This window comes from Anomaloglossus baeobatrachus, unplaced genomic scaffold (genome assembly GCF_048569485.1).
Source record: "Anomaloglossus baeobatrachus isolate aAnoBae1 unplaced genomic scaffold, aAnoBae1.hap1 Scaffold_3133, whole genome shotgun sequence".
NCBI classification, from domain to species: domain Eukaryota; kingdom Metazoa; phylum Chordata; class Amphibia; order Anura; family Aromobatidae; genus Anomaloglossus; species Anomaloglossus baeobatrachus.
Window position 1 is genome coordinate 24413 of NW_027442540.1, and position 14340 is coordinate 38752.

The 14340-nt window shown below is 44.6% G+C and overlaps 1 protein-coding gene across 1 annotated transcript in view; it reads right to left on the reverse strand.

The window, feature by feature from the left end:
• LOC142269035 (epsin-1-like) overlaps positions 1-14340 on the reverse strand; it is a gene marked incomplete at its 3' end in the record, with an annotated part of 50197 nt that overhangs the window by 14648 nt on the left and 21209 nt on the right. Inside the window, exons 5-6 of the mRNA XM_075332375.1 lie at positions 8345-8431; positions 4605-4902 (exon numbers count right to left, since the gene is read on the reverse strand). Of these exons, the coding sequence (XP_075188490.1) occupies positions 4605-4902; positions 8345-8431 (385 nt within the window). The remainder of the gene's footprint in view (positions 1-4604; positions 4903-8344; positions 8432-14340) is intronic.

The window sequence follows — 14340 nt, forward strand, 5'->3', positions numbered from 1 at the left end:
AAGCGGAGAAATTCCATCCGGAACTGTCAGGTTCCCTGTCCGTTGAGCAGTGTGAAGTCCAGAACGGGCCGGAGTGATCCGTCCTATCTGGTACCACGAACAAGCTGGAGTAAAAAACCGCGACTAAGTTCTTGAAGGGGAACGAGGATCGCAACTCCTCCTGCCTTTGGAGTGTTCACCGCCTGGAAAAGTGCCTCGGCTCCCTCGGGGAACGGAGATGCTCTGAAGCAACGAGTCGGAGGACGAGAACTGAGCTCTATCCTGTGACCGTAAGACAGAATGTCTCCTACATCGGTCTTGGACATGTGGGGACCACTCCCCTGACCTGGACCGCCATGCTGAAAAGGTTCTCTGTGCACGGCGGAGGATGAAAATACCACCGCCTGAGACGTCAAAGACGCTAATTGCGGAGCACAGGAAGACCGCATTGATCTCAGACAGAGCAGCTGAGATAGCCTGGGGTGCCCACCCCTGCAAAGGCTGGGGCAACGGACGCGCCTATGGCTTCATAGATGGATCTCATTAGGAGTTCTATCTGTCTGTCCGTGGCATTCTTGAGCGTGGATTCGCCAGCCACTGCTACTACTGATCTAGCCGCCAGTCAAGAGGCTGGAGGGCACCTTATGACACTGAGCCCAAACCTTAACAACGTCAGAGGGGAAGGGACAACGTGTGTTATAAGGCGTTCAGTAAAACGCTTGTCCGGGAAGGTGTGCTTCTGGACAGTATCTGTGAAGCCTTGAGAGCCACGTCCGGACAGAGTCCTGGGTTGCGACCTCCGCCCCATCCTCTAGAGGGTCCTCAAGCTGAGACCCTTGGAGAAGTCGGGGGAAGACTCCAAGCAAGGCTGCTTAGCCGGACTGGGACTGCGGTTCGTGCTGGAGTTCACCACGTAATAACTAGAGGCCACCCCAGGAACACGCTTCGTCGCAGACCGATAGAGGCCTGGGGCGATCCCGCAGTGCCCGGGGCCTGTGTAAGGGGCCGGTCTGGACTGCAAACTCCTAGTCTCTTAGCCGACCATTTGTCCATAGCCTGAGACATGGATAGTGAAAATGGCCCAGAGAGTTTCTCAGCAAAAGCTGCAACTCTGTCCCTGCCGCCTGGACAGGGAACGCCGGCGGAGCCCAGTGCCCCCGTCTCCGGCTGAGCGAGTGCCACATGGCCCGAGCAATGTTCACAGTGACCACTGAGGATACATATGTATAGCCGAACTGTGAAACTGCATACAAACATTATATATCCATATATACAGTTCATCACATATACAGTTCATCACTCTAGGGGGGCCCAGCATCGAGAAGAAGCCCCCTGGTGTACCGACCCTGAAGCAGTATGTGCTGCTGAAATATGGCTGTCGGCGTATACAGTGGAGGGGGGAGCCGTGGGCGTAACCCCAAAAGTGCGGGGAATCTGGTACCCTGAGTGAAACGTGAGGGGGGCGGAGGACAGCCAAGTGTGCTCCAGCCCTCACTGCTAGCCTCCGACTGACCGTCCCGCCCTTCCCCCTGACTGGCAGGGCCAGGGACGGGAGTTTAAGGCGCTAGGCCGCAAAAGCCGGGAGCTAAAGTTACAGACCGCGGCCGGCAAGCAGGCGCGGTCGGCGCCAAGTCTGAGACCAAGGTGCTCTCTGCACCGTCCCCAAGGGGACACTGAGTAACTTGCGGGGATCAGCGTGCTTCGTGAGGGGGGCGGAGGACAGCGAAGTGTGCTCCGGCCCTCACTGTCGGCGTCAGCCCGACTGTGCCGCCCTTCCCCCTGACTGGCAGGTCCGGGGGCGGTTTAATGATTGAACAGTGCCCGGGGCCTGAATCACCAGCCTGGACTGTAAGGCTTCTCCAGGAGTAGCCAAAAAAGCACAGTGCGACCATACAGTGTAAATCTAGCATACAAGCATATATATTACACTTCGGCACTCAGTGGGGCCAGCACCTCAGGTGCTGCTTACCGACCGCTCAAGCGGTTGTGTGATCACTAGAATCCCTGCCTAGGCCTCCCAGTGTTGTCTCTCCTCTCCAGCGTCAGAATTGCTGACAGGAATGGCTGCCGGCGTTCTGTGGGGAGGAGGGGGCCGTGGGCGTGCCCTAGAAAGTGCAGGAATCTAGTGCCCCACTGTGCTGAGTGAGGGGGGAGGAGGATACAGAGTATGCTCCAGCCCTCAGCACTGACGTCTTGTGCAGCGTCCCGCCCTTCCCCTGACTGGCAGGCCTGTGGGCGGGAATAAGCGAAACTAGGCCGCAAAAGTCGGGGACTAAAGTTATAAGCGCGGCCGGCAAATAAGCGCGGCCGGCGCGGTAGTCCCCGGCGCACTAACACACCCAGCAGTGCTGCAGTGTGTATGGCACAAGTGCTCCATGCGCGGTCCCCACGGGGACACAGAGTACCTCACAGTAGCAGGGCCTTGTCCCTGATGATACTCGGCTCCTGTCCAGCAGATTCCCCAGGGGCTGCGGAGGGAGCACGGTCCCAGTGCCTGGAGACCGATTAGGATCCCACTTCAAGCAGAGCCCTATAGGGATGGGGAAGGAAAACAGCATGTGGCTCCTGCCTATGTACCCGCAATGGGTACCTCAACCTTAACAACACCGCCGACCAGAGTGGGGTGAGAAGGGAGCATGCTGGGGGCCCTATATGGGCCCTCTTTTCTTCCATCCGACCTAGTCAGCAGCTGCTGCTGACTAAGATGTGGAGCTATGCGTGGATGTCAGCCTCCTTCGCACAAAGCATAAAAACTGAGGAGCCCGTGATGCACGGGAGGGTGTATAGCAGAGGGGAGGGGTTTACACTTTTAAGTGTAATACTTTGTGTGGCCTCCGGAGGCAGAAGCTATACACCCAATTGTCTGGGTCTCCCAATGGAGAGACAAAGAAAGGTTATATTGACAGAATGAGTTAATGCAGCAAGTCAATATTTGCAGTGTTGACCCTTCTTCAGGACCTCTGCAATTCTCCCTGGCATGCTCTCAATCAACTTCTGGACCAAATCCTGACTGATAGCTGTCCATTCTTGCATAAGCAATGCTTGCATTTTGCCAGAATTTGTTGGTTTTTGTTTGTCCACCCGTCTCTTGATGATTGCCCACAAGTTCTCAATGGGATTAAGATCTGAGGAGTTTCCAGGTCATGGACCCAAAATCTCTGTGTTGTTCCATGAGCCATTTAGTGATCACCTTTGCTTTATGGCAAGGTGCTCCATCATGCTGGAAAAGGCATTGTTGGGCGCCAAACTGCTCTTGGACAGTTGGGAGAAGTTGCTCTTGGAGGACATTCTGGTACCATTCTTTATTCATGGCTGTGTTTTTAGGCAAGACTGTGAGCGAGCCGATTCCCCACACATAAATCGTTACAGGATGCTTAACAGTTGGCATGAGACAAGACTGGTGGTAGCGCTCACCTCTTCTTCTCCTAATAAGCTGTTTTCCAGATGTCCCAAACAATCGAAAAGGGGATTCATCTGAGAAAATGACTTTACCCCAGTCCTCAGCAGTCAACTCCCTGTACCTTTTGCAGAATATCAGTCGTTCCCTGATGTTTTTTCTGTAGAGAAGTGGCTTCTTTGCTGCCCTCCTTGAAACCAGGCCTTGCTCAAAGAGTCTCCGCCTCACAGTGCGTGCAGAAGCACTCACAACAGCCTGCTGGCATTGCTGAGCTAGCTCGGCACTGCTGGTAGTCCGATCCAGCAGCTGAAACAGTTTTAAGTTACGGTCCTGGCATTTGCTGGTCCTTCTTGGGCGCCCTGGAGCCTTTTTGGCAACAATGGAAGCTCTCTCCTTGAAGTTCTTGATGATGCGATAGATTGTTGACTGAGGCAATCTTTGTAGCTGCGATACTCTTTCCTGTTAGGCCATTTTTGTGCAGAGCAATGATGGCTGCATGTGTTTCTTTAGAGATAACCATGGTTAAATGAAGAGAAACTATGATACCAAGCACCAGCCTCCTTTTAAAGTGTCCAGTGGTGTCATTCTTTCTTAATCATGACTGATCGCCAGCCCTGTCCTCATCAACACCCACACCTGTGTTAATGGAACAATCACTAAAACAATGTTAGCTGCTCCTTTTAAGGCAGGAATGCAATGATGTTGAAATGTGTTTTGGGGGTTAAAGTTCATTTTCTTAGCCAATATTGAGTTTGCAAGTAATTGCTGTTAAGCTGATCACTCTTTATGACATTCTGGAGTATATGCAAATTGCCATTAGAAAAACTTAAGCAGTAGACTTTGTAAAAATTAAAATTTGTAGCATTCGCAAAACTTTTGGCCATGACTGTAGGTTCCCGCCAAGTCAAACTATTTTGCTGCTACTAGCACGTGCACTTTATACCCACCCTATTTATGTAGTCTAATCCTGCAATGTTGTATCCCTTCTTACTTGGATTCCTTGCTGAGCACCCTTTGTGTTGTTTTGTACAGTACTTAGTTTATTGAACACTTATTATAAATGAAGTCTTTTTGCATTTAAGTCTTTGGTGGATTTTTGACTCACATTCTTATATAGGTTTACAAAAGAAACAATGAAGCAGGTATTCCAATATCTGAACAATGACGATGTTTCTCAGTCATTCAATATATCTTAAATAGGTGGTTTGTAAACTAATGTACAACTTACCTCCAGGATTCCACGGGTCAGACACAGACTTGGCATCTATTGAAGAAACAGCTGGAGTCCCCGCCCAGGGGTCACCGGGAGCACTGTTTGTCTGCACCCCAGCACCCCATGGGTCTGTACTTGCTCCTGTTGCCACTGGAGGTCCTCCCCAGGGATCAGATACGGCTGGCACTGTTGAAGAGTTTACTCCACCAGACCAAGGATCAGCAGTAGGTGCAGCTGTGGACCCCCATGGATCTGACGAAGGTGCAGCAGGAGCAGGAGAACTAAACACATCTGCCAAGTCCATCAGTGAAGACTAATGGAAAATTAATTGATAATGCACATGAGTAATAAACAGAAAACAAAAATAGTGCTCAGTATAATTATACTGCAAGTTACACATACAACACTAATGAAAAAAGCAATTATTGTCAATAAGAAATTAAAAAAAAACAAAAAAAAAACAAACATCCATAATGAAAATATTCTTCACAGACCAAATTGGTCAAACACATTGATTTGCCATAAATGTCTAAAAGGAGGAAATCGGTTTAAAAAGCTTGTCCAGCTTTGGAGACATTTTTTTTATTTTTGTTTAGATCTTTTCCCCCATTTTCCAGTACATAAAATGAATTTATGTTATACCAATGAAAAAAATTAAATAAATAAAAAATAAAAGAATATATGGCTTTTAGAAAAATTGGAGGGGAAAAAAAAAGGACCGCTGTCCGGATAACACGTGGAAACACATCTATATATATTTTTCTTTTTTTGTTTGTTTGTTTACTTTGTTATATTTGTAGCATCCCTGAGGGGCTCTCTCTTGTGTGGCGAAGTCTACGCCTTATATCCTGATAGCAGTCGGGGATGCTTATGGTTACATTGGCCTAAGTATTAGGTCTTTTACATACTTTTATTAAAAGTTATGTTTTAGCCTCTTATTGGCTTTTCGATATTTATATCATAAGTTGCATTTAACACATTTGCTGTATTCCTTCAACAACATAAACAATAAAAAATAAAACTGAAAAATAATATGTGCTGGCCACCTCAAAAATAGCCTGGGTGAAATGGTAGAAGAGGATAAGGGAAAGGCCAATCTACTAAACCTTTTTCTCTACAGTATTTATATAAGAAAATCCCATGAAAGGTGACAATTAGGTACCGTATTTTTCGCTTTATAAGATGCACCTGATTATAAGACGCACCTCCAAATTTGGTGAAGGAAAAGAGATTTTTTTTTTTTTTTTAATGTTAAATGGGGTCCATCTTATAATGCCAGTGTCCGTCTAACAAATCATATAGGGTATATGTCCCTCATGGCCCCCATCATAAAATTAGCCCCCCCTTAATCTGGATATGGCCCCCTTATATTGAATATAGCCCCCTTGTGCTGGGACACGTCCCCCTGTGCTGCCCATGGCCCCTATAGATGGCACACCTCCCCTGTGTTTGATATGGCCCCCATACTGCTGCCCATGGCCATTATAGATGGCACATCTCCCCTGTGTTTGATATGGCCCCCATACTGCTGCCCATGGCCCCTATAGATGGCACATCTCCCTTGTGTTTGATATGCCCCCCATACTGCTGCCCATAATAAAATAAAACACTCTTTCCTTACCTTCTCAGCGCTGTAATCCCGGTGTCTCCCTCCGTGGGGTTGAGCTCCGGCCTCCTCCACTTCCTGGTCCTTCCTGCCGGTCATGTGATCGGCACGGCAGAGTGATATCATCTCTGCGTGCCTTATCAGAGACAGCAGCAGCAGGAGACCGGGAGATCAGCGCTGGAGGTAAGTAAAGCTTTTTTTATTTTACTATGGGCAGCAGTATGGGGGCCATATCTAACACAGGGGGGGGGATCATGTGCGATCAAAGGGAGCACAGGCACATATAATATGCCCCACTGCCCCTGCCCATCAGCGCGATGCGGTTTCAACACCACGCTGATGGACAGCGGCTGTGCATATTATATGAGCGGGAGAGCAAAGGCTGCCTCCTGCAGCTTCACCAGCTCCCAGCACCGCTCCAGAGCGGACCCTGCTGTATGTATGTATGTATGTATGTATGTATGTATGTATGTATGTATGTATGTATGTATGTATGTATGTATGTATGTATGTATATATATATATATATATATATATATATATACACATATATATATATATATATATATATATATATATATATATATACATACATATATATATACACACACACACACATATACATATACATATATATACACACACACATACATACATACATACAGCAGGGTCCGCTATATGTATATACATATATATGTATATACATACACACACACACATATACACACATACATGTACATACACATACATACACACATTTACACCCCCCCCGTATATTCTGTTTATAAGACGCACTCCCTACTTTCCCCCAAAATTTGGGGGAACAAAAGTGTGTCTTATAAAGCGAAAAATACGGTATATTAAAAATTTTGCCTTAAATGTCACTTGCTTAACCCAGCAGTAAACACAGATCATGTCAAAATCTAAAGTAGACAAATCCATATGTCTGGATGGCATACACCCCCGAGTAAAGTGATAGATTTTTAGAATTCACAGATTCCATATTAACTAGGTCTGTACCACAGGACTGGCACATAGCAATGTGGTGCCAATATTCAAAAAGGGGACAAAATGTGAAGCTTGGAAATTATAGGCCAGTGAGTTTAATATTTACTGTGGATAAAATCCCTGAGGGTTTCCTAAGAGATGCTATCTTGAGTATCTCAAGAAATATAACCTCATGACCCAGTATCAACATAGCTTTATGAGGCATTGTTCCTGTCAAACTAATCTGATCAGCTTCTATGAAGAGGTAAGTTCCAGACCGGACCAGGGAAATGCAGTGGATGTTGTGTATATTGACTTTTCAAACACATTTGATACAGTGCCACACAAAAGGTTGATACATAAAATGAGAGCAATGGGACTAATGGAAATTTGTAATCACTGCCTCAACAATAGGAAGCAAAAATTAAGTCACAGTTAACAATGGGTTACCACATGGATCAGAACTGGGCCATCTTTATTTTCATATATTTATGAATGACCATAAAGAGGGCATTCAAAAAAGACTTAATATTTGAAGATCAAAATAAAAACACTGCAAGGTAATCAACACAGGGAATGACATTTAATATGACAGAGGGCTTTATATAAACTGGAGGTTTGGGTTGAGAAATTGCAATTGAAGTTTAATATTAATACATGTAAGGTCATGGACTTTGCCCAACAAAACACGATGTACAATTAAGTACCAAATGGTGTATTAATGGGAAAAAACTGCTACCGAAAAAGACTTGGGTGTATGGCAAAGTGACGACCATTGCCATGCAGCTGCTGCAAGTCAAAATAAATCATAGGATAAATTAGGAGACATAGATGCTCATGACTGGCACATAGTTTTGCCTCTATACAATCACTAGTGTGCCCACTCTTAGAATACAGTGTACACTTTTGGGCTACACATTATAATGAGGACACAGCTGAACTAGGGTTCTCTGATCCAGGGAGCTTGTCTGATTGCCGCATGTGGAGTCATAAAAGGAGTTTACCCCTAATATGGGGTAAATAGCATCTGCCTCATGGGGTTTTTCCTCTTCCTGTGAATCAACATGCTATTTGTTGAGCTCTATGGAATTTTGTCTTCTCTCAGACTAAATCTATGAAAGAAAAACTATGGTGCCGCCAGAAGAGAAGAGAGATACTTTACCTCTTCCTGTTTTGATGGCGCTTCCTTCTTGCTCTCCTCAATGGCCATTTGAAGTCTCAGGTCATCCCCTCTCCTGATACGCTCCTCCTAATCAGAAAATGGAATTGTCAATATCGGAAAATCATTTATAATCTAAATTACAAGAAGGATAATACAGAAAATCAAAAAACGACAAAGGCATTATCAGTTGTCAATGACAATATGAAGATATAATTAACTCATGATGTTTGGGTGAGAGACTATGCAGCAATCCTACTTAGATGACCAAATGTCTGGGTTATTACAAATTCTGACACAGAACCATGTTTAAAAAAAATAAAAAAAATAAATAAATATTTGTGATGTGTGAACAAAACCTACATAACCACCTGTGTGTACATGGGTTCAAGGTCACTATAACAGCAGCTTTCAATAATTGGGACTGATTTGCTGTTAAAAAGCATGTGCATCAACTAATATTTCACATGGGGTAATGGAAAAATACCTACCATAAATTTGTGACATACAGAACCCCCATCAACCTCCATCAGAAATGGTGCAGAATGGTGGATTGCTCCATTGGCTATAATGGAGCAGGGCCGATGCAACTCTTTCTGTAACTCTCATCATGTGCAGGAACTGTTCCCTTCCTTTTAATATAATGATTGGCTTAGCGCCAGCTAATAAAGGTGTATGCCCCCATTTCCTCTATGGGCATGGCTTCCAGGAAGACCGTGTGGATATGCCATGCATGTCTAAAGTGGGAATACCACATTAAGCCCCCTTCATGAAGGGGTTATTAATGCTCAAAGTCAGATATGTGCTCTTTTCTAGCAGATGAAATGTAAGTTTTCTTTTTAATATTACTTAAAGAAGAGTAAAAAAGTGGCACTCACCACTGACATTTCTGACGGTGTGTCTCTGTAAAACTAGGTTCACATTTCCATTGTTTTGCATCAGTCACATGCGTTGCTTGACGCATGTGACTGATGCGTTGTACAACGGATGACAAAGAACAGAAATCATTGTCGGACTCCGTTGTGTGCGGGGGGCGGAGTGCGAGGGGGCGGAGCCAAGCGGGGTCGTGGCGCTGAGGACGTCAGTGCCGCGGGGACTGCAGGGCTGGGGACAAGTGAGTGAGTGTGTACGAGTGTGTACACATTACGGAGTGCGGGAGGGGGCGGAGCCGAGCGGGGAAGTGTCGGCCTCCTTGCACACGTATCCAGGGTAAATATCGGGTAACTAAAAGCAAAGCACTTTTTGCTTGGTTACCCGATATTTATCTTGGATACCAGCGTACACCGCTTAGCGCTGGCTCCCTGCACACATAACCACTGTAAATATCGGGTAACTAACCAAAGCGCATTGCTTGGTTACCCGATGTGTATCCTGGTTACGGGTGCAGGGAGCCAGAGAGCATGCGCAGCAAAAATCCTACGGATTGCGCTGCTCAAAAAACGTTACAGGCTGCGTTGCTCTCGCCTGGTGGTCAGTTAATAAACGACTGACCACGACGCAGCGGATGCAACGCAGCATCATCATTCGCAATCCGTCACTAATAGAAGTCTATGGGGAAAAACTGGATTCCTGCAAAATATTTTGCAGGATACCGTAATTCCTCAAGGCGACGGATTGTGACTGATGCAAAACAATGGAAGTGTGAACCTAGCCTAATACATCCGTTGTCCAAATAACCTGCCTTATGGAAATGCCAGTGATAGGTGCCCATTTCTAATCTCAACTGCACAAGTTACAAGTACATAAGCTCAGGATCCCAGTATCGGACTGTGGACTCTGGACACATTGAGTCACTGGGAGACACCCTTGGGCAAGTCATTGTGTGCTACGCAGTGTCGGTGCTTGTCTTGTTGCTAGTTTATATGACAGTTTTCATTTTGAGACTCGACATCTATGAAAATTAAAGGCCCACTAGTAACTATACGCACCTACATTCTGTACCTAGATATGTAAATAAAATCCATACTGCTAGAATCAATGAAACATCGCATTTCAGAGAAGAAACACTCAACTCAGCAGAAACTGGAAATTCAAGAGATTCAAGAGGGTAAAAGTGCAGAAAATGGTTCAGTGTCAGAATTTGTATATTCATTGTGTAGTTAGAGATACACTTGTGGCTAAACTGCTAATGTAACTTTGGGCTCAGTGTAGACGGTTTTGGAGATCTGACGGAGTATCCTGCCCATACCAGGCAGCCCGGGAACCTGTATAGTACATACTCTGTTCTCCCGGACAGCACATATTGGGGCCTTAACACAGGAATATACAGAAAGTGATGAAGGCAGATTTCAAAAATGGTCATCTCATGGGTTAAGATCAGACAGCTAAATTAGATTATCCCAGAGTGTCAAAAAAAAGGTGACGAGGCTCAATTACATCTAGTAAGATTGCTGCATTTACAGGTACAATGAGTAGAAATGATTTGTCACAAACTCAATGACCCAACTGAAATCTCTGGAAGAACAGATCCCTTAATAGCGCAGGGCTCACATTACTATGTTGTTGATCTCATTTTTAAACAGGTGAAACATATTTAACAGGTTTCATCTGTAAAAACAACATTGCAAGATAGTAAAATGCAGCCCGGCACAACACTAAGCTGTGAATGTGGTCTAAATGTTTTCACTGGAGAAAATCTTAAGAAATGGTGTCTAATGACAGGTGAAGAAACTTAAATTGTATGTTACCTGAACACAAAGCAATGTGCAATCATTTATTTTTTCCGAGATATTGGAAGATTGCTTCTTTGCTTTGAACACTGAAGGCTTTTTAGTGTAAGAGCACATAGTAATTGCATAAAATATACTAAATACGCATTGCTTTGTGCCAGGAAAGACAGACAATGATGGGAACAATCAACAGTAATGCATGCCATACAACTGGGGGGATGGCCGGTACCATCTGCTTGTTGGCCAAGCAAAAAAAAATACATCCTTACAGTGTTCTTCAAGAGTCATGTTCAGCAGACTGAGGGAGTCACGAGCATGCACATCATTTCCCACAAAAACACCAAGACTGCCTATAAGAAGGGAGCACTTCAAGAACCTGAGCAGGAAACTTGCTTAAAATTAGATATTTAAATGGCTGGATCTATTCCTAAGTAGGGATAAACGAGCACTCATGATGGAAGCCGCCCTTTAACGCGCCATAAAGGCCTCTTACCTGCTGACCATTGTGCACTGGGGTAGAATATACACTCACATACTTACAGTTCAATACCAATTCTTCCAGAATTAAGAAACCAAAATTTAAAAGCACAATTTCAAGATTACTTCAGGAAATCAGTTTTTTTGAAGATTTGAAGTCAAAGTTACATAGAAAAGCATGAGCGCAAAGAAAATGATCACATTAGTTACCTACTGGAAATTTGGCATGCACTTGTGTTAGTTTTGTGAAGAGACTAGTATGAAAGAACCTTACAGTGAACGGCAAAATCAGGACCGCACTATCATTGGCCAGCTAGAAAAAATATCTTTGGATTTATTGAAAATAGAAATATATAGAAATAATATGCTTAGAGATGGAAATTCAGGCCAGCCCCACACCCCATCATAGACAATACACAGCCATGCAGCATTAATTCTCATGTTGAGCCCAAGCTGAATATGGAGCTACAGGTGGCCTTATCAGGAGAGGATGGCCGCTTCCTACAGCTGGCCAAACACACAGGACAGCTTCCGGCCAAATGACAGTTCAGAAGACCGTTCTCTCTGCCAACTTCGATGTACACAGGAACGCTTGGCTGTCACAAAAAGATTGGGTAATGGAAAAGCCCGATCCATATACAGTGTATATCACAAAAGTGAATACACCCCTCACATTTTCGTAAATATTTTATTACATCTTTTCATGGGACAACAATGAGGATCTGACACTTTGAAACAATGTAAAGTAGTCAGTGTAAATTTGGTGTGCCCTTTAAATAACTCAAAACACAGCCATAAATGTCTAAAACGCTGGCAACAAAAGTAAGTACACCCATAAGAAAAACTGTCACAATTGTGCCCAATTAGCCACTCAGTGTTACAAGGTCTCAGTTGTGAATGGGGAGCAGGTGTGTTAAATTTGATGTCATCGCTCACACACTCCCTCATACAGGGCACTGGAAGATCAACATAGGTCCTCATGGCAAAGAATTCTCAGAGGATTTAAAAAAAAAAAAAAAAAATATATTTTTGCTTTACAAAAGGATGGCCCAGGCTATAAGATTGCCAACATTTTGAAACTGAGCTGCAGCGCGGTGGCCAAGACCATACAGCGGTTTACCAAGACAGGTTCGACTCAGAAAAGACCTCGCCATGGTAGATCAAATAAGTTGAGTGCAAGAGCTTAGCATCATATCCAGAGGTTGTCTTTTCAAAATAAATGCATGAGTGCTACTAGCATTGCTGCAGAGGTTATAGGGGCGGGGGGTCCGCCTGTCAGTGCTCAGACCATATGCCACATTCTGGATCAAATTGGTCTGCATGTCTGTCATCCCAGAAGGAAGCCTCTTCTAAAGCTGATGCACAAGAAAACCCACAGTCTGCTTATCTTCAGCAAACGAACGACATGGATTACTGGAACCATGTCCTGTAGTCTGAAGAACCCAATATAAAACTTATTTGGGCCAGATCGTGTCAAGCAAGTGTAGCGTCAACCAGCTGAGGAGGACCAAGACAAGTGTGTCTTGCCTACAGTCAAGCATGCTGGAGGGAGAGTCATAGTTTGGTGCTACATGAGTGCTGCTGGCTGTGAGGATCTACAGTTCATTGAGAGAACCATGAATACCAACATGTACTGTGACATACTAAAGCGCAGCATGATCTCCTACCTTCCAATTCCCGCAGGATAATGACACCTAACACTTCTAAGGTGACCACTGCCTTTTTACTGATACTCCGATGGAGGGGCGCAAGGCCTCCAACATTCACTGGCTTCATGGTGTCGACATGGAGGATGGAAAAGGACTCCCATGGCTCATGTGAAATTCTAGAGCACTCCATGCCCAAGAGATTTAAGTCAAAGCTTGAAAATAACGGTGGCCACACAAAATATTGACACTTCGGCTATTTTGCATCGGGGTGTACACTGGTTGCTAGCGGTTCAGACATTAATGTGTCGAGTTATTTAGAAGAAACACAAAATTTACACTGTTATACAAGCTGTACACAGACTACTGTACATTGTATCAAAGTGTCATATCTTTAGTATTGTCCCATGAAAAGATAATAAAATAATAAAATGTGAGGGGTGTACTCACTTTTGTGACATACTGTATTTCAAACATTATCAGCTGCCCAAACAAAATGGTTGCCTGGCCTCGCAGACAGAGTATTCGGCTAGCTTATCTCTTGTCATCTCATGGGGCTTTCCTTTGAAGCATATTAGTTAATTATATAGATTTCTATTGTAAACCCATCTAAAGATATTCTATTCCAGCTGGGCAATCCCCTGAATACACAAACATCTGAGCCGTGTGCCCCAGTGCGTGAGCTTGTATTACAGTGTAGGAGTGATTTGGATCGCCAGCCCTCCTGTCTGATGCCGGGAGAGGCGGCAGCTGAGGAGGCAGAGTTAAACACAAGCCACATGTTTGCGAGTGTTTATTAAGCTGAGACCTGCTGGTTCAATGGACTGAGGCGAGTGATTACATGCATGGAATAAAAACACCTGATCCAGTTATAGAAAAATCAAAATAAGCATTAAATGCTTTAGGATTTGCAATTTGACACCCAGTGAGGAAGACGGCATGGAAGGTCACAAGTGGGGCTCACGCTAATCAGTAGATGATGACGAGAGCGAACAGTGTGAGGTCACCATAAACCAGTGATGATACTGATCTCTTCTCCAGCTCTCAATCCACGAGATAAGCAGAAAGAAGCAGAATGTTAGTGGTCATTAGTTGCACTGCGCCTTCATCCACTATTTCAGAAACTGCAGCAGACGTTTTTGGAGGGACTGATTAATTGTGAAAATGGCTACTATAATTTGGGATTTGGTAGAAAAAGTGTTGAGCT